At 37.3% G+C, this 24,810-nt stretch overlaps 1 protein-coding gene across 1 annotated transcript; it reads right to left on the minus strand.

The window, feature by feature from the left end:
* Nucleotides 1-59: 59 nt before the first annotated feature.
* RAD54L (RAD54 like) lies at nt 60-24,508 on the minus strand. The gene is made up of 18 exons (XM_039319802.1): nt 24,113-24,508; nt 23,081-23,167; nt 22,476-22,595; nt 22,015-22,075; nt 20,856-20,991; nt 19,474-19,543; nt 17,683-17,971; nt 16,902-17,026; nt 14,791-14,941; nt 13,624-13,750; nt 12,365-12,439; nt 9,271-9,401; nt 5,500-5,610; nt 5,276-5,399; nt 5,054-5,132; nt 3,342-3,521; nt 2,300-2,463; nt 60-1,644 (listed from the first exon to the last, which is right to left on the minus strand). Exons 1-18 carry the CDS (start codon nt 24,113-24,115, stop codon nt 1,443-1,445), a joined length of 2,235 nt encoding a protein of 744 aa, XP_039175736.1. The 5' UTR covers nt 24,116-24,508; the 3' UTR covers nt 60-1,442.
* Between the last annotated feature and the right edge of the window lie 302 nt (nt 24,509-24,810).

Raw genomic sequence — 24,810 nt, forward strand, 5'->3', positions numbered from 1 at the left:
AGGATACAATAAATGTTAGCGGAAATGCCTCATTTCCAAAATAACTTTTAAAAGTCAGTAAAGTATGAGGTTAGCTATTATGCTAAATCAAAAGTTAACAACACAACAATGGAAAACTTAGCTTAAAGAAGCTTCTTGGATGAGAAGCGAAATATCTTCAATGAAAAACAAGAAAGTCCAGTTGCCTGTTGAAAAAGCACCTTTGAGACAACTATGACCTGGATGACTGAGAATCTCCATAGACATTCTTAGTTTAAAACTGAAACCTATTTTGTAGTCTGTAGATGAAAATATCTAGATCAGATTAAACTATTCTACCAAATACACCACAACAGTTTATGTCGTTCAGTTGCCTTCTGTATTTTAACAAGAGTCTATATGATACTTCTGCCTTCTGAAGTATGTTTACTATTTATGCAGGCCTTTTTGTTAAAATAAAAAGTATTACAGCGATAATCCTATTATTATTTAAATTAACTGCTCAGTATTGAGCAACCTGAATGTCCATTTTTAATCCATGTCCTAGAAAATAGCATTTCAAGCATCTCCTCATAAAGATTTTTAATTTTTCAATATAATCCCAGTAATTCAGAGGACAACATAAACACAATCCTTTAGGATTCTTTTCTTGATCATTAGTCTTCCTGTACAAAGATTTCACAAACATTTATCTTTCTCAATATATGAAAATAGTTAAATAAAGCAAATGCTTTTCTGTTTTTGTAAACATTTTAGTGTACCAGAAATTACTATTATATTAGAGCAAAAACAATTTTATAAACACATATACATCGTTTGTTACTTTCTTCTCACATACATACTGACATATGAAATAACTGATTGCTTCTTGTGATATATATACCCAATTGGAACAGTATCCTTTCCCCTTTTACTTATTGATTTGTTGTAAAAACAGAACCAATTTTTGATTTTATAATTGAAGATGATCCTGATCTAAAAATTGTTCCTGTAATAGGTTTAAAACTAGATAATGCAATATTAGTCACTCGAGCAAATAAATTTTAAAAATGATGTCACAATGATATGTGATAGTGATTCAATTTCAAGCTTTTTCTCTAAAAATGGTATTTGTTCACAGTTTGGGATTAAATAGTCCATCTGACTTACATAGACCTCATGATACCAAGGCATTCTAGAGGTGAAAGATTAGTCCAACTTTAGTATCACTGCTAGTAGAATATTCTGTACACATTTAGCAGATTGACAGTAAAAGCTCAGACATACTTTTTCAGAAAAAGAATATTTATGATGGTTGCTTGTAACCAAATATTTTAGCAAAGTATTTGTGAAGATAGTCTGTAATACTTTATACAGATTGAGATGAAAAAACATCCAATCCTAATGTTGCTAACACAGAGGTATCGAAAAAATTCATTTTTTTTTAAAGAAAGAGCTTAAATTCCAGAAGATTGAGCCAATGGTCATGGTATCCCTCGTTGTTCTTCATGTGACTGATGATAGAAAGTGAAAGTGACCGCACCCTCCCAGGCAGTCTTGAGGACAGTGTCCTTGAGGCCACGTTTCTCAGCACAGTGATGCCACTGAGATAAATCAGAAGTGCAGTCAGATCCCTCTGGAGGAGGTCTGACTTGATGGCCATTCACACAGCGACGACATTTGATCCTGTAATAAAAAGTGCATTTGTATTCACCACAGTTGCAATCCATGACTTCATGCTATTGCATTTCAGCTACAGGACTTGGTGTTTGGCAGATTTCCCATGCTAGGAACAATATAAATTAGGATTATTTGATTCAAATGCTTCTCATAGCAATGACTTTAGGTGCTGTGAACACAGAATGATCCTCTTTCAAAAGCCAACAATGGGAAAAAAATGTATCTCTGACACCCACAAAATCAATATTCTCAATTAGTGAAACTTCACTAATTACAAACCTTTACTATGTATATAAAATACTGTGTAAAACAGTAGACCGTCAAACACTGTTTTAAGATGGTTCAGAGTACATTGGTACATGAGTATTATCCCAACTGACCTATTCACCTATTAAAATTTCCCAGGCCTAGTCTATCAAAGCGGTACATTACAAAACCTAAGATTAAAAAATTCAAATACTGGGTTTTACAAATGTGGGTTTCTATATTTATGCTAATTGCAACACTGGCTGGCTGTGAAAAATCTCTTGTCACTAATGTTCAGATTCAATATCTATATACAACTTACCTTAATCTTTTTTTAAAAAAAACAACAATATTTCCATCTACGTCCCCAAATCTTTGCCTATACAATTAGCTATCAAACCCTTCTGGGACCTACTTGTCGTGGGTATCACTTGTAGTGGTCTCATTAAGTGTGAATAGCTCTTTCAGTTCCCCCAGAGAGAAGTGTCTTTCCACATCTTGTTCTTCATCTACTACACAGCTGCTAAGTGCCTTCTTGTGTGTCTGCCTCTGGAAGATCTTTTCTTCAATTGTCCCTGTCTACAAAATAAAAAATACATCTGGTGACAAATTGTTGTGAGACCTGTTTGACTCTTAAAATCACTACACATTCCTTAACGTGATTTTAACAAACTAGTTAGCTTCAGCAGAAGCTGTCGGTCAAAGTTGACATTAGCAATTCTCATCTTTCTTCTTTCCAAGCACTAATACAACAAAACCTTACTTAACTCATAAGAGACAGAACGTTCTGCAAATACTTTATTTAAATCTTGTCTTTGCCCAGAAATCAGATCTTTAGCATTTAAAGAAAAATAGTTTGTAAATACAATCCTGCTTGTTACCCAAAGGTAGGCGCTAGCATGGTGTTATTGTTTAGATGCATATTGTAGCCTACAAGTTTGGACTACATGTGCAAAGAATTCTAAAAGTTGTAATCCCAACCCTAATTTGGGAAAGGCTGCAGCAGCTGTTTTCAGATAAGGTCTTGGCAAAAGGCAAGATACTGTACATCTCTTACTATAAAAGATAAAATCAGACTCCTAGATGAAAAATAGAAAAAACGTCATGTTTCTAGTGAACTGAAAGATAAGCTATCACTCTATCTCAAGCTACTAATCTGAAGCACTAGCAATTTCTTTCTGAATAAGTAAAGGGTTCTATTTGGTAAGATTCAAGAATGCTTATATAATTCACCTATGGTATCTTCTTTTGGACACGTTATGTTACAACATAAGCAACTCTAGCACAATAGCATTTTAGATGCTATGGTGAATTGGGTGGTATATAAATTTGATTAATAATAAATAATAATAATACACCTGCTACAAACTTGTTTCTTCCCTGCAAAAGACTCAATGCTTCATTTTGTATGCTCTAAAATATTAATGGGAACAGTGAGTTACAGAGATCAATCTTACTGAAAGTAATCGGTAGATATAGCATATCTTCTTTTGGCCATCTCTCCACACTCGGGCCATGGCTTGTTCATCATTGGCTGGATTCCAATCAGGATCAAACATCACGAGTCTGTTTGCTCCAATTAGATTTAAGCCACACCCCCCAGCTTTGCTACTCAGCATGAAAATGAATTCAGGACTCTATGAAATCAGGAAAAAAATGCACCAAATTATCAAGCATAGGTGACAGCTAAATACATTATCTGTGGAAAAGCAAACCTCAAAATTAATTGCCTTAGTTTGATCTTGGAGCAAAATAAGGGAATACAGAAGTTTCACACCTAGGGCAATGGGCTGGATGAAATGTCACTTCTTCTCAATCTAAATCAGAGATACAAACTGCAATCATTTCTGCCCCTCATGGCTCATCTCCAAATGAGCAAGCTTTCACACTTGAGACTGTTTTGTGTCTTTGTAAATTTCAGTTTATTAAGGGACAAAATGATTACTTGTGGATTTATTTATTTATATATATACATAAGTGACATGTATGGCCACCAGACTCGTGAATTGTGGCTCTGGGCAACTAATATAAAATTAAAGGCAGAAAACACAGGAAACATTTGTCCAAAATAAAGGTGTGAAATAAATCTAGTAAATAAGTAAATAAATGCCTCCAAAGCACATTGCAATAAGCCAAACCACAACCGGGTCCACATTTTCAAAATTATTACCAAATGGCTAATCCCAATTTTGTAATCCAATCCAAATACTCAACAGAATTTAAAGGCTTATGGAAGGTATTCAGGGTCCTGCACCACCCATATTTCAGTGGGTATAATGGTCCAAAAGCCATGACAAAGAAGAAATGCCTCCTGGGCATTGTTTCACAGAAGGGATTTGAAACACACCCACTTGGTTGGATCTTGTGGGATGAACAAAAACAATTGGAGTCCCACAAATAATATAGCATTATGCCACTTTATAGGCATTAACTAGAAATTTGAATTGCACTTGGAAGCCTACTGGCAGGTCACAAAATAGTATTGTTCCATGGGTGTATGATGTTGCAAGAGTGTAAACATGAAATTGCCAAGACACAAGTCAGCAAGGTCTTCTGATTCAAGAACAGGTGCAACTGGCATACACACACAAACACACACACACACACACACAAATAAATCTGTGCAATTAATTATGGTTGCTTACCTGCTCTTTAAGCAGGAGCCAAAAACCAAGAGATTCCACAAACTACACATCAGGTAGTACAACTACATCCGTAAATAAAGGGGAAGGTCGCCAGATTTGGGACACCAACCCACAGTCAGCCTCCCTTGGGTTAAACCAAAGTCTGTTCTTTCCTATCTAGACTCCAGGCCCTGAAAATGAATCTTGATAGCATAATTTGGTTTGTCTGCTGATTGTTTTGTAAAGCCACCACATAGGAGGGAGGCCACTACAAAAACAACGATCTCATCTGATTCCTAGAGTCCAACCTTACCAACAGAATTTCTGTTACTACAATTATAACTAATAACTGAAGTACACACCCTTTTATGCAGGAGTTATGGCTTTTTGCAAAGCACATTGACACAAACTTCCTATTAACATAATACTACTTCGTAATCACATCCCTGTGTCAAACTGAAGAATAGCACTTTCAGTTAAAATTGACATTATATAAGGACAGGGGCTTTTGTACTAAAAATCTCCAGATCAGAAGCTTCACTTACAGAAAGATTGTTGAAACGTTCCACTATCTTTGCTCTCTTTTTAATGGACATGGTACCATCCAGACGGACATACAAATACCTGATACAAAAACAGGATATGAAGTTTAATATAAATATCTTATTTAAATAAAAAATGTCGTTATCCCCTGTATAAGGAAAAAGATTCTCTCACTCTGATAATTTTCATTTACCCATATATAAATTGAACTCAAGTCATCATACCTCCTATTTCTGCAGAGTTTCTCAAAAAGGTCGAGGGTCTGTGTGTAATTGGACACCAAGACTACTTTATCATTACTGGTGCTTCTAGTAACTGCCAGAATGTAGTCCAAAACCAGCATCTTTCCTGGAAGGAAACAAAATGAGTGCGCACATATTTTCGATAGGGCTGAGAAAGCACCTACTTGTGCAGACGGAGCACAGACTGTTCTTGCAGTGATATTTACCTGAGAGCTGAGGTTCTAGAGACTTAACACTGTAGCCAGATGGAAACAACTGCAAAGCTCCAGCAAACCCTTCTTCCTCTTCTACACACTTTTCATAAATCAAGGCAGGGTCTACAGAAGAATTCAAGAGTCACTGCATAGGATTGGTTGCTGCCAAGTACTCTGTTTAATCAGAGAGCGTTGTTTTAAGTGAGCCTTAAAACAATGGGGAACCTCCATGCAATACTATTCCTTGTCTTAACACAGCGTTTCTCAACCTTGACAATTTTAAGGCATGTGGACTTCAACTCCCAGAATTCCATAGCCAGCATTGCTGGCTGTGGAATTCTGGGAGTTGAAGTCCACATGCCTTAAAATTGTCAAGGTTGAGAAACACTGTAAACAGATACAGCCAGAGGTGCAACTCTGCATTGCTGGCTGCATTGCTGGCTGTGGAATTCTGGGAGTTGAAGTCCACATGCCTTAAAATTGTCAAGGTTGAGAAACACTGTAAACAGATACAGTCAGAGGTGCAACTCACAATGAATAGGTTAATATACAATACTAAATAAAAAACTCTTTGAGAAAGGTTGAGTAGTTTTTTTTACTTATCTAGATTCAATGCTGTGACCAATTCCACACTGGCTGTTGTTGTCCAAGGATTACCAGTTATAGATCTATAACAGCCTTCCTCTAATGACCTCTAATGCCATAACTCCAAACTATCCAGATCTCATTAAAAAAAGAAGAGGCATATTTGACTCAGATTTTAAATGCACAAGCAGATTATGCAACATACGAAGGCTGGTGAATGATGACATCAGACACAGATTACCCATAATGCTGATTAATTTCAAAATAGAAATTTAGACTCAATAAAATGGTAGCTGGAATATAGGTTACTAGAGCTGCAAAGCAGCACATTCCTTACTTTACAGTAGCTGTTTTTAACCCAGTAACACCATTTTCATTGCCTTCTACTATATATGTTTAATTTTGGACTAAAAAAAAATTATTTTAAGGATAAACAGATTTCAGTAATAAAGAAGATATATAGCTCAGGGTTGAACTATTGGGTTCTTGTTGTTTGCCGAATTTGTTTTCTTGCAGACGTTTCATTATCAGATTTGGTATCATCATCAGCGCAAGACAGAAGGATTTGCTAGCTGTTTATATATACTGTATATATACTAGCTTGCCTTATTAGTCTTGGTGGGAATTTGGCTTCGTCCTGGGTGATTATTTGATTATTATTTGATATTATTTGTCTGGAACTGTTTTCTGTGACTACTAGGAAAGATTCCTTTCTTGATTTTGGGTTGTATCTTTTAAGTGATATGTAGATGAGGTTTAACTATAGGTCTACTGTTGCTTGATCTGCCTCAATGCCAAACTTCCATAAATTTTTAGATTTGATTTATTCTAAAACATTAACTATTTCCCAATATATGGTTGGCATGCATATTTAATTTTTAATAAGAAAGTTGATCGGACTTTTAAATCACATATTTTGAGGAATGCCTTACTTCGTGTTTGGAAGAAGTATTATTATAGATTAAATTATAAAATACCTATCTGGGGGATTCCCAGACATGCAATTGAGGGAACTTCTAAGGGGACAAATTTTGACAAAATCTCGTATAAAGAATTGTTAATTTGCTCTGGTTCGAATTGGCATTTGAAATCCCTAGATGTATTAAGGCAGCAAAATATTCTACAGTCATGGTTTCAATATTTACAAATAATGGATAGATGGACTGTAGACAAGAAAGAGGGAATAACACTAGAAGATAGACAATTGGTTATTCAGATTAAAAACCAAAGTCCGGCTCATATAAAAAGAATATACAATGTTTTATTAGAGTTAGATTCGGAAACAGAATTGGTTAAAGACTGTATGATTAAATGGGCTCAGAATATACAGGAGCCGATCTCATTGGATTTATGGGAGACAATTTGGATAAGAAATGTTAAATTCACACAAGCTCAAAATTTGAGAGAAAATTTTTATAAAATGTTCTATAGATGGCACTTAGATCCTAAAAAAATTATCTTGTATGTATTCCAATATACAGCCCAAATGTTGGAGATGTGGCAATAATGATGCGACATACTTTCATATTTGGTGGAATTGTAAAAAAGTAAAGGCTTTTTGGATTATGATTTGGTGGAACATTCAAAAGATTTTTAGAAAAAAGATAAAGTTTACACCTCAACTATTTTTACTTGGTATTTTTGTTGACTTAAATGAAAAAGAAACTACTTTGATGTTGAATTTATTAACTGCAGCAAGGTTACTAGTAGGTTTATACTGGAAGAAAGATTCCTTGCCTACTTTAGAAGAATGGATATTTAAAGTATCTACTTTTGCAGAAATGGCAAAAATTTCTGCTTATTTAAAGGATCATACACAAGAAAGATATATTACTGTATGGGGAAGGTGGATAGATTATATTCAGAAAAAGTATGGAATTAAAAAGTTTCATTTATTTTATGAGTGAATATTAAATATTATAGAGAATTGTTTTATAGGTTATGGAGTTAAAGGTTAATTATGATATTTTTTTTTCTTCTCTTTTTTTCTTTTTTCTTAATTATTATAATTTTTTTTCTTATTATTAACCCTGTATTCTGCTCTGGGAAGTGAAGGGAGGGGGGTTGGGGGTGGGAGGGAGGGTAAGGGGGAGGGGTTTCTACTTTAAAATTTTATTGTATTTTTATAAATGATTGTATGTTTTAAAAAATAAAAAAAATTTAATAAAAAAAACAATTTCCCAGTTGAAATTGTGATTCAATTTATCTATTTGTCGAGAGATTAAAGGATTTTCATCAATGTCTTCTCACAGCCAGAAGATCTCCAAGGTCTCTTCCAGCTCTGTTGTTCTACTCTGTTCAAAATGATGTTTACATTTTGCCTGTCTGTCTTACATAGTAGCTGTTCCAGTCCATACACTAGTCTATATTTTAGACGAGTCCTGTTTTTTCTTCTTTGGTACCTGGATGTTTAAATTTGCTTAAGAAGTTCTGAAGGGATTTTGTTGGGCTGCAGGAAAACAAACAAACCTCAGGAAATATCAAGAACCCAATAAACCAGTTTCAAGAATATACTGTAATTTGCTTACATGGAAATTTAATGTCCAAATGTACATAAGAGCAAAATCAGAGACCCAGATGTTGTGGTTCCGGCTAATGAAACATTCCAAAGAACTTCCAGGCATTTATTTTTCTAAAAGTCTTTTATTGTTACAAAATGTCGGCACAGGCACAATGGAGGGATGCTAGGAACTAAGTTCTCTTCCTCTGAGCAGTTAAATTATCAGCATGTTCCCTCCCTAAATTAGCCCTCATATCTCACGTTATCCAATTAGTATGAAGGTCAAATGTTTTCTTCCTCTTTCTTTCCCAGGCTTTACCCCCAACCCCCCTTCTCCTCTGTATTAACCCCATAATTACAGACAATTCTACATATTGTCAAAAGCAAGAATATACAATATTTGCAGCATTGACACCAGAATTATGATCCTGGAAAATTTTAGAGATGGGAAATATAGCTTGGAACCATTTCGGTGCACAGCCACTGCTCTAAAGAATGTGCCCTAGCACTAAAGACACTATTAATACACATCTTCCTGCTCATTATTCAAGCACAAATTATTCAGATTCATATTCCGAAGCCTTCAAGGACAGATAGTTTTCTTGTTACTAACTTTGTCATATTCCAGGAATATGGGCACGAGATGGGAATAGGATGTTGCATAAATATGCATAGACTTAATTGTCAGAATTACTCACGATTACAGAGCTTCTTCAGAGATGTGATTGAAGAGAGAGAAGAAACATTCATCTTCCCCTCTTTCAGATCTTCTGCAGGTTTTGCTTGCATCAGAAAGTATTTGTATAACTCTGCTTGAAGGGGAGTCAGCCTGATGCGGAAGAGAGAGAGAGAGAGAGAGGGAGGGAGGGAGGGAGGGAGGGAGGGAGAGAGAGAGAGAGAGAGAGAGAGAGAGAGAGAGAGAGAGATTACTTATTTTATGACCACTGAACTTTAGATCATTCTAAAGGTAAGTCATGTCCTATCTACAATAATATGATTTAGCTTCAAGGGAAATATGATGCATGATTAATCCAGCTCTGAACCCATCAGCCTTTTTTTTTTGCTATCCAAATCTAAATACTAAAAGTATCTGCTAGTATTTGATACCCAAATAGTACTTGAAACTCAGTAGGGAAAGGAGAGGAACTTAGCTCTCAATTGATTTTGGTTGGAAATCAGGTAATTTCATAAGCCTTTTAAGAATCTTATTTGCTCAGTTTTAGAACCTTATGTCAACCCTGCTAACATCAGATGTTCTTGCTTTGACAACAGATGGAAATGTAGCCATCTTTTCTCTTTCGCTTTTAGAGTTAGAATTCAGGGGTTCTCAACCTTGGCAACTTTAAGACTTGTGGACTTCAACTCCCAGGATTCCTCAGCCAGCAAAGCTTAAAGTCTTAAAGTTGCCAAGGTTGAGAATCCCTGATTAGATGATGCTGGGAGGGGGGATGAGGATGAGAGTCCAGTTAGTCATAAAAACAATAACTCAGCCTGTAGGAATCAAGGTTATTGGGCCCAGAGCTGATAAAGATTTGGTGGGCTGGAAAGCTGGGGAAGAACCTCTTGCTTCAAGCTAAATGGGGAATGTGATTTATGACAGTTAATTGGAGGAGGGAATTGTGCTTTGATACTATGTGGGGGGTGGGCATTCAGTTTTTGGCTTTAACTATGTAGTGCCGATACTTTGTTTCTCGAATAAAAGATTCTTTAAGGTAAACAATGCCTCGAAGTTCTTTTAAAGAGTTCCATCTGTCAGAACCATGACACCTTAATGAAATTAATGAAATGAAATTAATTCTACTTTTAACAAATATTCTCAAAATTGCACTCATTTTGAATGTCTCATAAGGAGTCTCAAACAATGTCTTTTTTCTGGGCACATGGTACAGTTCTAAATAAAAAAAATGAGGTTGCAATCTTCCACCATTTTTATTTTCTATGAATATGGAATGTAATTCTATGTGTATGGAATGTATATAGGGCATCTATGGGGTTGAGAGCAACACTTTCAAACAAATGGTGGTGGTAAATGGTGCTTTGCGGCATGTCCGTTTCCTGCTTAACTGGCTTTCTGAATTAATCTTATGAAAAGGTCATGTGAGACAGAAAGCTTTGTGGGTACCAAGAGTGCTTATGCAAGCAACACACTGCGGCCCCAAGGAAAGTTGAATTTACACTTCAAGAAAACACAGTGAAGTCAGTGATACAACTTAGTTAAATGAAATGGCTCTGGTTTCAATAGAGCTGCTCTAAGCATGAACAAGTTCAGACCAAACCAACTACATTTTATTTGTCTCATTGTTCATAAAGTTACCACATCCCCACTCCATCATTCATGAACCATATACAAGTAAATGCAGAAAAATCTAAATCTCTAAACAGAAAGATCTCCCCACCACATTTATGTATACTGTCATTGTTTTTGAGCCTTACTTCACCAAATATTTGTATTTCAGAACTCAAGAAATGCAACAGGAGCTATACACAGGTTGCCAACTGGCTTCTGGATGCAATTCAAGGTGCTGGGTATTATCTATACAGCCGTTTATGGCATAGAGCCTAGTTACCTGAAAGACTGGCTATCTCTGGGTATCCCGTTTGATTCAATGGATTGGCTTACTTTGAATCCCCTTAGTTAAACAACACCTTTCTCTTATTTCATCTGCCCTTTGTAACAGCTTCTCCCCAAAGATCCATATGGCCTCCACCTTGTCCACCTCAAGCAATTTTTAAAAAGCTGCTTTTCTCCCCACGCCTCTGGTTAGGTTGCTTGGACAGATCTTCTTTTTGTTGGAGGTGATATTGGGAGATGGGCAATGTAAAATGTGATAGACAGACAGACAGACAGACAGACAGATCTAATGTATTGCCATTTAATTTTTAGAAACCTGTCATTTGGGGTTGGGTAGCCTAGACAATTGAAGATAAATAAATAACATATTTATTTGCTTAAATTGTGGAGAGGTTTTAATTGTTGAAATTGCCGTTTCATCCACATTACTACTCCCTTAAACCAGATTCCTTATGATAATATATACATAGGCATTTCTGTGTTATTGTAAATATATGTATATATGGCAACAGCCAGTAGGATGGAGATACTAGAGGCAAAGAACAACAACAGTAGCTGGGGTTGCTGTTGAGGAACACAGACACTTGATTCAAAGCTATGCAACACATTGACTGCTTAAAATAGACAGAAAAGGAATGTGGGGATTAAAGGCAAGATTTGTTGTGGTTTTTAATTTGTTAATGCTGATCATTTTGGGAAAAAGTGCCATTGTGCTTTGAAAACTAGAGAAATATTAATTATTGTCCTCTAAGCAAGCAGAGTGGATATGGAATGAATGTTTAATGTCTAAAGTAGTATAGTTTTTTAACTGATTTGTGGCCAATCTGCTTAATCACTGGGAAAGACATACTGCTTACCCATCTACCCTCTTGCAGAGTTTTTCCCAGTAGCTCAGTTTGCTTCATATGAAAGAAAATGTCCATTAATTTCAGCTCTGACAATTCTAAATATAATATTCACAATAGCTTCGATTATGCTAATTCTGTAGAAATTATTGAAAGATTAACCAGACCTTATCAACAACAAAAGTGACTGTTTTGCCATTGTAGCATTAAATGTAACATATAATGCCAACCATAACGTTTTTGATAACTGTACTATGGTTGTGCTATACATGCAGCTTAAATTCAAAAGCCTCAGTACACTAATGATTCCCTTTCCTTTTTCCATTAAGCAAGAAACTTGTTCCTTATTATACATCTTGCCCTTTAATTTTATACCTGCAGCACACCACCTGCTCAATTTTCACTGGCAGGTATTTGGAGAGAATATCCGAAGTTCTCCTTATTAGGCATCTAGAAAGGAAAGACAAAGATAACCTTAGTATTGTTAACACCGTGGCCTCCTGACTAGATTTCACCAATACAGTATTTCTTCCCAATGCTAATGTAGGAAGACCTTCATCCAGAATATTTAGCAATACATTCAGGGTTCCTTTTCTGGTAAATACATGGAATTTCCACAGAAGAATAAATGCTTTCCTTGACTGAATCTTGCTAACTAGCCACCATCAAATCAACTTCCTTGCTGATTTGACCAAATATTCAAAAGAGAATGTAAAGAAAGCAACACAATGAAAGCAGGACAGGTAGTCCTCGAATTATGGCCTGTCCTGTAAGAACCATTCAAAGTTACAGTGGCCTCGGAAAGAGCGCTTTAGAGCCAGTAAAGCACATTATAAAACATTGTGCTGACCCCATCATTTTGGGTGGTTAGCAACTGGCTCACATTTACAACTTGCCAAGCACCCAAGAATCAGCTCTACTGCAGCCCCACAAAGAATCCCCCACCCCCATACACAAAGAAGAAGGTAAATCCTTTGGCAGGCTGCAGGAATGGAGCTGAAATCTTTGAAATTTCAACTGTTTCCACAGCCTGCCAAAATATTTCCCCCCTAGGCATGGATGAGAGCTGAATTCCTTTTACAGGCTGTAGAAACATTTGAGAGTGACAGAATGCTATGTGGAGCTGAAATCTTCCCAACAGGCAGCCTTTTTGCTTTGTCTACTTAATAACCACAACCGGTAGTGCTGGGATTATGGTTGTTAAGCAAAGCAGCCACATGACAACTTGGTTCATGACTGCTTTGTTTAATGAACGAGATTCCGGTCCCATTTGTGGTCTTAAGTCAAGGACTACCTGTAGTGCCATATGATTACAGAAAAAAAATGTGGGACTATCAGTTCTGACTTGCAAAAATGGGATCTCTATGTGGCAGAAGAATGATACAGAAAGCTCTAATTCTGTGCTATCATCTACTGGTTGCCTGTATTTTTACAGCCCAGAACTGGTACTTATAGTTTTGAGATGAAACATACAGAAAAAGTATACACTGGTGATTTAAAGAAAGTGGTTGAATGAGCTGAAGACAATCTAGGGTAGCAATTATCTCATCTTTTTACAGAATGAGGATAAGAACTTAAGAAAGAAAGAAAAAAAGAAAGTATTCTTATAAAGACAAAAAGGTGCTCCACTTCACCTGTTAACAATACTGATCAGCTCTTTCAGTCTCTCCTCTCCTTTTTGCCTTCCAGCCTCACTTGCATCTGCATCCCTGCCTTTCAAAATGGGGATTTCAAAGTGCTTTTTAAATTCCTGGGCTGTTCCTGTACAAAAACAGAGACATTTTGGAATTAAGTATCTGCTGTCCTAAAAACATTCTTATTCCCACCCAGAAGAGCAGAGAGAACTTTCATTACCTAACGCTTCTGACATCAAAACCATTGTTGATACCTCTAATATACATTATAGAATATATTTCAAAGTGTGATGTACTTTACTGAATCTGTTATTCAGGGACAGGGAAGCAATAATAAGCAATCTCAACCTAGGGCAGCTAATTAACCCACAAGCCCTCAAATAAAACTCCTCCATTATCAACTTAGATAGAAACACTGTGTAGGTAATGCAGATAGAGCGTTGCTTTTACCTCTCTGTGCTTTTATAATTGAGAAAAGAACTACGATAACCAAAGCAGCCATTTTTATGCAGTATATGGCAAAACAAGATTACATGTTACATCCATACGAGCCCTGATGGTACAGTGGTTAAAGTTGTGGTATTGTAGGTAAACTCTGTCCACAGCCTGGAGTTCAATCTTGAAGGGCTGAATGTTGACTCAGCCTTCCAATCTTCTGAGGTCAGTAAAATGACGACCCAGATTGTTAGGGGGCAATGTGCAAATAATATTTATATTGTAAACCGCTTAGAGAGTGCTGTAAAGCACTAGGGGAAGATATATAAGCCTAAATGCTATTGCTATCCCCCTACACAAAGAAAGCAAGCGTTCCATGCAGAACTAACCAGAGAGTGATATCTCCATGCTTTATCCTTATCCATACAGCTTCTCCATGTGAGAGGAGGCTGGGGGGGGGGGATTTTTCCCCCTTCTTGTACAGAGAAAATATATGATGCAACAGAGGTTTCCACCCAATGAATGAGACTCTTCAAGCTCTTAGCTGTCTGCCATTCAACCCAAAAATATAAGTAAATTCCCATCCCCAATATACATACATAAATGATACATATATATAGGTTTGCGATCTGTCATTCTTTCTCCATGGCTAGCCAAAGCTATTTAATTTAAACTGGGATTGCCAAGTTAGGGTCTTTAATTTAGATGATTATATTATTAAAAAGTCCCCACCTAGAATGCCTGAGTTGACAAAATGTACTAGACTGAAATATTCAAGGAGATCATTTTGAATGGGAGTGCCAGAGATGAGAACCCGGCGTGGCGTATTCAAGCTGTTGAGAGCCTGGTATGTTTGGTTATCTGAGTTCTTCAGCCGGTGGCCCTGAAAAAAAAAAAGATTGAAGACAAAAAAAGATCATCATGCATGGACAGAAAAAAATAAGTATTTTTTAAAAGGCCAGTTAATGCAAGGAAATTATTCCAGCTCAATGATACAAAAAAAAAAAAAAAAAAGGAAATATATTAGATGCACAATAGATCAAAGGTCAAAGATCGTCCGTAATGTATGTGATTAAATTAAAATTGATTTATTGGTTATTGATTACACTGCTGCTAGAGTTAATCAAATCTATTGTGGTTCTCATTTAAAAGATGCTAAAAAGGCTTCTAGTTCAATGTACAGATACATACTCTTCTATCACCAATATTAAAATACATTAAATCCTCTTGGTGCTACCATTGCTCAGGTCACATATAGGAGAAAACATACACACTTCTTTTCTTCTGATCTCCAGTGAATATGCGAAACATACGTATGTTTGGCAGGCAAAAAGATCCCAGGTTCAAATCCATGGAGTAATAATAGTCACCGATCCTATCCACCTTAGCTACAGAATGGTCAGTTTAAGTCGACACCATTAGTTTAAATGAATCCATTAGTCCTGAATATATTTAATAGTCATGTTTCGTTTCTTTCAAAATTATAGAATTAGATTTATTCTATATTTAAGCAAGGAAGAAAGTCAGCAATGTGATAATTACCTCATTCCACCTTTCATTTTTAAAACCCAATATAAACAGTTAAAATTTCCTGGACTGGAACTGAGAAATCATGTTCTGAAGTCTACTTTAGAAGGAGAAAAAAATAACCTCTTATAGTACTATTGCCAACAGCATCGATCTTTTCTCCAAATAGGATTTAATTCTCAACACAATGGGCCACCTGCCTGAACCTATCTTTTCTTTCTGTTCCTCCAGCCAAGCCTATTGTATTCACCTGGTTAAGCAGAGCCCACTGTTTTGTCTTTCCGCTATCCTCCTGCTAATGAAAAATGGGTGGAAGCACAAATGAATTGAACAAGGCTGTGTTTTGGGAGACAAAAGTCAACAAAAGATACAGAAAGGCTATGGAAGACTGTACCAATCAAGGCTGCCAATGAGCCCAATTTCATTATAGTGGGAGAAAACACTGAAGGAGGCTTAGATGATCAGATCAGTCTTCCATTGGGATAACTATTCTGTAAAGCTTTGATTTGAAGATTTGATGATCAGTTTGGATTTTGCTTAGAAATACAAGCCCTTATGAATTGTGCCCATATCCATTATATCTATTCCTTTGTGTAATTTTCTCATAAGGCGGCAGGGGTGGGGGAATAGATCATTAAATTATTTTCAGGGTGACAGCCTTTTCCGCCCTTGTGTTTTATATTTTTACTACCTGCACATCAGTCTGGGGAATTATCTGCCACAGCTTGCCAATCCACTAGTCACCTTAGTTATTTAAGCTATACGCAGAATTAAGAAACAGCTAACTAGTAGAAACAGAAATTGGAATTAAAACTGGAAGAAACACCAACAAGCTCAAAGGTGCCGATGATATCACTTTGACAACCGGAAGTGGGAAAGAATTAACGAAACCTATGTTAAGGATGGAAAAGTTTTTTTAAAAAGTTCAATTAAAAAAAAAAACCCACAGCACCACACCCTATGCTTACATCAGCAGGGAGAATCCAATGTAAATAAGTGGAGAAGAAGTAGTAAATAAATGTTACCTTCCTATGCTTAAAAGTTCCCAAGGATGGTGATTGCAGTCAAGGAACAAAGGAACATCTGCTGCTTGGGAGAAAAGCTATGACAGATCTAGACAAAACAGTCAAGATTTTACCAGTGGTAACAAGTAGCTAAGAAAATTGGATTCTCAGAAAAACAAAATTGAAGTATGCCTTAGAATTAGGATTTTGGAAAAAAAAGTCTTAACAGTAACTTGCAAGTGCAAAACCCATTCCCTCGCTGCTGATATTTAAGTTTTTTAAAAAACACGGCTGTTCCAAAAAACTCATTACCTCATCACATATGACCAATCCAACACTCCCTTTCTTGAGAGCTTCTGCGTGGAGACGGAAAGTTTCATAGGAAATTATCAGGATGGGGGATGGGATTCTACGGCCTCGCTGGTTCACGAATCCAACTATTAGGAAAAAAATAAAAATGGCAAAGGAATAAAGATAAATAACCCGTTTAAGGGCAGAAATAATTTAATAAATACAAAGAGAAGTAATTGAAAGGAATCTTACATGCAGGGATTAGAATTTCTTTAAATGAGGCTTTTACACTTTCCATCCCTGCTCTCCTATAAATCTACTTTCTGGTATTCCCCCACTCTTGTATTGCTTTGGATCTGAAAACCACTCTGTAGAATTCAGTTATTCAAAGTAACTCAACAGACTATTGCTAAGTCAGGACAGAAACTCTTGCTTTTCCTTAATTGATCCTGTACTATTATCTCTCTGCCTCTTCCTACTTTGGTTTAGGATCAGATTTTGCCATTTTCAGAATAAACCCATGGATAGCAACATAATTAAGTGTCATTTATTTCAATGGGATTTTTAAAATCAATCTGAAGAGTGCATCAGCTAATATACTTTTTCTATAGTCTCTGCTGTTTCCTAATTCATAACTACAAAAGTTGCTAATTAAACCATTTAACTTAATCACAGCAGTCATCCTCAGCAGTGTGCTAAAAAAAAATCCTATCACTATATGGTTTAGTTTATAACTTATCAACAGTTCAGTTAAAGCACCCTCCTTGCTTTCCAACAGCTGCATATTGTGTAGCATTTATACCTAGCTTGTTGTCTATATCCTGTTTAGAGCCTCCATCAATAGCCAGTGGCTGGATTCTTCCTCCAAGCCATTTACCCACTTCATTGTACCAGTTTTTCACCAGACTGGAAGGCGCAACCACGATTGCCTTGTCAATTTCAGGCTTACAGTCTGGACTTTGGCGCAAAAGTGTCCAAATCAAAGTGATACATTGCAAGGTCTTTCCTAGACCCATCTCATCTGCCATGATGCAGCCATGACTTCCGGGGATCCGACGACTCGTAACACATTCCCACAGGAACTTCACTCCCTGTATGAAAGTGCTTGAGTTCAATTTAAATAGGTATGCAGAATATTAAACATTATATTGAGTTATCTAAATAAATTGGAGAGCCAAATATCTAATCATTTACAGGAGCAGTGAACAACTCCATACAGTACTCAGCCAGGAGATTATCATTAGTGGAATTCAAAATTACAGTATTCAAAAGATCTCAAACTTTCAAGAAGCAGCACCTGTGCAAACAGTGACCAATTATGCCTTTTATGTATGGACTACAACATCAGTGAATTATTTTACTTAATTCCAAGCAGACATGAATCAAGATGACAAACTAAAGAAAAACAATCAGTGAAATTGCTACCATAGTTACGCTTCATCTTGTAATAGTTTGTAGAAAAGCTGCCATGCCATTATTTTCTGCAGGAATGACTAGTTAAGGTAGTCCTAAAACTTAATGACCACAGTCGAGACTGGAACTTCCATTGCTGAGCAATGCAAATTGTTAAGTGAGTTGTATCCAATTGTATGACCTTTTTTTGCAATAGTCAATAAGTGATCTGGCTTCCTCCAGAAGCCCTGCAACCATCAGACATACTTTCCGGTGGCCAAGCACCCAAATTTTTATCACGTGACCATAAGGAACCTTGCAAGGGTTGTTAGTGTGAGGACTGACTGAAAGTTATTTTTTTCAACATCACTGTAACTTGGAACGGTTGCAAAGCAAATGGCTGTAAGTTGAGGACTACCTGCATACACTAGATCTAGCCACAAGTAGGCTTTTATTATCATTACAGTAATGATAATTTCCTGCAATCGAGCTCCTAGCACTTCCTTACAGCTGCCACCAGTCACAGATCAAATTTCATTTACTGCTTTAGTGTATGGGGGGGGGGGTGGGGAGGTGTGGAGAGAAAGTGTGGGAAATCTCCAAATTTGATTTTGGTCGACAGAGGAACTCAAAATGCTTTAGTCATAATGAAAAATGTTGCCTTCCCCCCTCCCCCCTCCCCCTCAGGCTTGAAGGCAGAAAGACATAGGAAACTATGGAATAATCCGTATCCATCTCAGCTCTTTCAAGTTTGATAGATATTATATCGATATCAATAACTGCGTAAGGTCAGTAATTATCTATTTATCCATAGATATTGTTTTTGAAAATATGCCTGATTTTAATCAAATCAAAACAAGACATAATAATATAAGCAGAGTACTGCTGATGTATGTCTTAAAATTGGGGAAATAATGATGTACATCTCTATTTATATTTGTATATCGGTATATATTATATCATAGTTAAATGAAGTTTGAAAAGTAAACAAAATGAAAAGATTTTGAAATATTTTTTTTTGATAGGTATTTATCATGCTTCTCAGATTAGGGCTTCCCCAGTACTAGCAAAGCAGCTGGAACCTATTTATGTAGCATGAGGCCAAGTATTCCTCAGGTATTTGCGGTTTTGCAGGAATTACAGTGTCTTTAATGGCTGATTATACTACGTACTGCTATAGTTACCTTCCTACTATACTCACCTCTCTCTGATGAGGTCGTAAAACACGGCTAAGACAAGGATCTACCACAACATGAACAGGCGTTTTATCCCTTCAAGAAGCAAACAGAGCACAGATCTAAGGAAATATAAACCTTAAAGAGATATTCTGGGAAATATCCTCAAGTAATGTGGGGATGACTTGTATAACACAGTTTATTGGCTCTCCAGAATTCACTGGAAGTAATCCAGTTCAAAGCTAATACAAAACTTAAAGAAGCTTAGCGTACATCCAGCAGCTATTTTAAACTATTTCATTACCAGAGTACATGTAATTCAGAAATCAAAGACTGAACATATTGCGCATTACAATTGGTAAATAATGATTACTAGCAAAGTATTTGATCAATTTCATCTGCACGTTTATAGCATATATTTGTGCTTCTCTGAATCCATCATCTAATCTTGAATTTGTTTTATTTATTTGTTAAATTTATTTAGTGCCTGTATCTCATCATGGAGCTAAACAGAGAAATGAAAAAAGGGTAAACATAATGATAATAAAGTAACGGAACAATAAACAATGAAAACGACAATACAATATGAGAATAAAAGATGGGGTGGAGGTGGAGTTTGCTATCAAGCTAGTAGCCACCTCCAGTGATACTCTCCCATTGGGTCCCCAGGCCAACCGAGTCAAATATCCGGGCTATGAAAGGATAGGAGGGTGGAGACAGATCTCACTTTGGAAAGTAGGCTATTATGGCAGAGGAGGGTCTTCTCCTGGATTCCTATATTCAGAGTTCTTTGACTGATGGGATCTGTAGTAGACCCTCTCTGCCAGCATGACTTCTCGTAGCGAGATGAGTTGGTTCATCAGGTAGTCTTGACTTATGCCGTTAAGGACTTTGAAGGTCATAACCAACACCTTCAACTGCACCCGGAAGCGGATTGGTAACCAATGCAGTTCGCAGAGCAGAGGTGTAATATGGGCCATTCTGTGGGCCCCCAAAACTGCTCTTGTTGCTGTACTTTGAACCATCTGAAGCTTCCGAATGGATTGCAGGGGTAGCCCCATGGAGGTCACATTGAAGTAGTCCAGATGAGAAATAACCAGGGCTTGAGTGCAGGGGAGTAAAAATTCAGGAAGGGTTGCAGCTGGTGTACAAACCAAAGGTGTATAAAGGCTCTCCTAGTCATGCCCACCACCTGCTTTTTGAGCAGGAGTAGTGAATCCAGGAGAACCTCTAAATTGTGAACTGGATCTGGTTGGGGTAGTGCAACCCTATCTTACAAGAAATGACTATTTATACTATGCTTACATATCAGTTCAGGGTTTAAATTTAAATCAAATCCTAAATAAAAACCAACTTAAAGTGACTGAAAAGTACTATCTCTGGAATAAGCTAAGTGTTGAAAACATACTTGTCTACTTTCAGTTGATCGTGAGCACTCAAAGGTTGGGGTTCATATAGAACCAGAGCCCCTTCTTCAAAAGGGTCGTGGAGAGCATGCCTAACTCCTGCACGTTTGATGCCCAATGCTCTCAATCCCAGGGGGCCTGAAAGATCATTCAAAGAAAGTAATTAATGTAACCATTTTATTTTCAATATATGGAATCAAAACTGAGATTTCAGCAACATATTGACTTAACTTTCAAAGAAATTGAGCTCTACATAAGAAATACATGATCATACCTGCTTTCTGGAATAAGGTCCTCTCTGAAATTTGAGTGACTGCCAACCTCATGGGTTTCTGGAATACCTAAAACAGCCAGTTGATTCTCCTGGCCTTAAATCCTTGTTGGATGTGTTTGGCATGTGTTTTACATATATTTTGGTATTGTGGGGTCAGATTGTCTATCTCAGACATGTCAAACTCGCAACGTCATGTGACGTCGCACGACGTATCAGAACTTTTTCCCCATTGCTGGCAATGGGGTGGGCGCGATTTCCTCATGACGCAGGCTGGCAGTTTGACATCCCTGGTCTATCTAGTCAAGTGAGGTCCATTGCATTTAATCTGCTTTTTATACCCACATAGTTTGTGTGGAATCAGATGAAGAAGACTAAATAAACAAATGAATTACACTTTATAAATAGGATACTGTATCAATTTCATTAAGCTATTAACATTTTCATGTGACCATGTAAATAGAGAGCAGCAGTCATGAAAACCTGGAAGTCCATTCTTCATCTCATGAATGTCTACCTACAGCAAGTTCAATTGAAAGAGAGACCTACCAAAGTCTCTTTGACTAGCATGAATAAATGTATATCACTGATGAAGATCCAAGGGGATGTAACTTTGAACGGTCAACTAAACGAATTGTTGTAAATCGAGGACTACTGGTAGCTTTCAGGTTTTTTTCTTTTGTACTATAAACACAACAAAATGCACTTTTTGCCTCAGAACAAGATTTATAAATGAATTACTACATATTTAATTACATAGTAATTAAATGGGAATATGACAACGTAGTTCAAGTAAAACTGCAATTTCTCCACATCATGATTTTTGTAGACTTAAACAAAACCATATTTAAAATGAAGAGTTGATGCTTAAAAAAAATAAAAAAAATTACCTGTATAATTTGGAATAGGAACCTTGAAAGGTTTTGATAAAATGCTGCGGATAAAGGCTTCCTAGGATTTAAAGTAATATTCATTAAAATATCATTTAGGCTCATCAATAAGTAATCTTAGAGAACATTACACTGATACCACTAGATTTATGTTGAGATAAATGCATTTAAAATTGAAGAGACATGTGTTATTAATTATAGTGTGAAGTTTGAACAGATTCTGCTATATGTGATTTACATCTCATTCCAAGATTTAAAAAGTCCAAATCTTTTTTCATAATATATAAAATATTGTAAGGTAAGAAATTAAAGAGCAACTTAGATCTCCCATCATACAAGAGATATGTGAATTCACCCTATGATGCAATCTCTTTTACCAAAGTCATTAATAAAAGAGATATGATCCAATAAAAGTAAAAAAATTGTACCAAATCTTAAGAATGCATAAATAAGTCACTTACATGTTTACTACCATCAAGGCAGTGAATTCGATTGGTTAACTGAGTTAAAGGTTTTCGGAAAGGAGATAAATAACATTCCTGGATATCAGCCTTAGTGTTATGTTTTTGCCTCTTTGGAGTCTAGAATAGATCAGACAAATTGCATCAAGATTTGGCTGCCTGCAATGAAGCATAACACTTGAGAATCTACCCATGAACTTTTGCTTTTTAGCAATATGTAAAACATGGCAACAAACAACTGCAACATCAAATGATTATTATTACTACTACTACTTATTGGAACTTCATAAGCACTGTAAAGAGAACCATAAAAATCTAGTTGTAAAACTTCTTTGCTCACAGAACAGCCCATATCAGAATTTATATCTAATTGCTTCATGGTCAGATCTGAGTAGATTCGACGTATCACTCATCCATAGAGTAGATCTAATTTCACAGGGAGGACTATTAACATTTAGAGAGTTCAGTAAAAGGAAAGGATAAGACTACTGATTAAAGAGTCAAATCTAGTCAGCACCACCCTAACAACTTTACATTGGCCCCTTTCAATGCCCTGACAAAAGAGAAGCAGCATTTAAATGAAGTAATTAAGAAAGGATACTTACTGCTTCAGGATACCAGTCCTCATCTTCTCCAGAGCCATCACCTCCAGGTTTTCTCTTGGCCAGCTGACTGGGAGCTAAACTTCTCCTCTACAAACAGAAACAATTAAACCTGTTTATTCCGTAGAATACATTGTCCTTAATTCAGAAACATATGAATACATTTATGAAGTAATTGGGCTATACCTCTTAGAGCACACTTATTATTATCTAACAATATCAGTCTAGCAATGAGCAGCAGATGGCAGCCATAGCTCATAGGGTCTCTGTGCATTATGCATCAATTGCAATTGTTTCTGAATTGGAAGCTCACAATCACTTATATGTCTTAAGACACCTCTGGATGGATTTTTGCACTGCACTGTACATGGGGTTGCCCTTGAACACTACCCAGAAACTGCTGCTGTCCAAAGCCCAACCACACAGATAATGGGCACACCTCACTATGCCCATCTATCATAACTCTTTTGTGAGCTGTATAGGCTCCCAATAGGCTCCTGGGTGCAATTCAAGGTGCTGTTAGTCACCTGTAAAGCCCTACATGGCGGAGGAGCAGGGTACTTGTGGGACTGACTCTCCCAGTCATCTCTGCTACCCAGGAGGTGGCACAGCGTGGGTAAGCTCCAGCTTTTCCTCTTTCAAACAATTCCACCTAATGGGATCCAGGAGGCATGCCTTGTCAGTAATTGCATCTGTCCTTTGGAAGAAATTCCCCCTCTGGGTTCAGATGCTAACACCCTCCTGGCCTTCCTCAGAGCCCTAAAGTCCTGGTTCTCCTAGGCACCAGGTGAAGATAGAGGATCTGTAATGTACCTACAGGATTTTAACTTCAGCCTCAATTGCGTTTTGGTTTTTTTGGGTTTTTTTTAGGGGGGTGGGGGGGTTAGTGGTTCATTAATTATTTTTTCTCTTTGTACACTGCCTAAAATCACAAATTCTGAGAGGGATGGCTTTAGAAAGTTTTAATAAATAAATAAATAATAAATCTTGGGAGCGCCTTTCCCTGGGACACCCACCCCCCCCCCCCCCGCTTACCATATTCTCCCTGGAGAGCTATGTCCCATCTGCGCACAGCTTTAGGGACAGCGAAAGAAGACGGGTTGCACCGGCGGTATTTAGAGTCCCAGGAAAGAAAATTCGTTCAGGGAAAGCGAGAAGGAAAACAACCCCCAGTAGCCCCGGGGGCAGAGAGAAATGCTCCAGAGAAATCACAAAGCTTTGCGAAACAACTCTGGAAGGAGAAGGAACTGCTGACAGCAGCTCCTTAAGCTACAACGGAGAGGTCCGACCACGGCGATTAAAAAGCGGAGCGTCGGGCAACAGCTCTCCGGCAAAAAGGAGGCGGACGGTAGACCACGAAGAAGATCCCGGAAAGTCTCCCAGCAACCGGGCTCGAGAAGAGAGCCAGCAACCGAAGGCGCCGGCTCCTCTTTTTTCCTTGTTGGATTTGCCGCGCAAAGGGACCCGGCTTTTGCCCCGCCCCTCAGCTGAACCGAGGCACGGCCGATCGCTCGCCGATCAGACAGCTTGCATCGATCAGCTCTAGGTTCCTTCCAGGCGGAGAAGATCAGCCCTTTTAAACTGGTCCCAAGCGTGGAAAAAGGAAGGAAGGGAGCAAGCTAGCGAGTTTACCAGAAACGTCCGAACTCTGAAAACTTGGCAACTTTGTAAATACTGGGAAAGACTGAGAGTTGAAGTCACGCATGTTAAAATTGCCAAGTTCGAAAACATTG

The sequence above is a fragment of the Crotalus tigris genome, unplaced genomic scaffold (assembly GCF_016545835.1).
Source record: "Crotalus tigris isolate CLP2741 ecotype Arizona unplaced genomic scaffold, ASM1654583v1 scf7180000023617.9722795, whole genome shotgun sequence".
Taxonomy (NCBI): domain Eukaryota; kingdom Metazoa; phylum Chordata; class Lepidosauria; order Squamata; family Viperidae; genus Crotalus; species Crotalus tigris.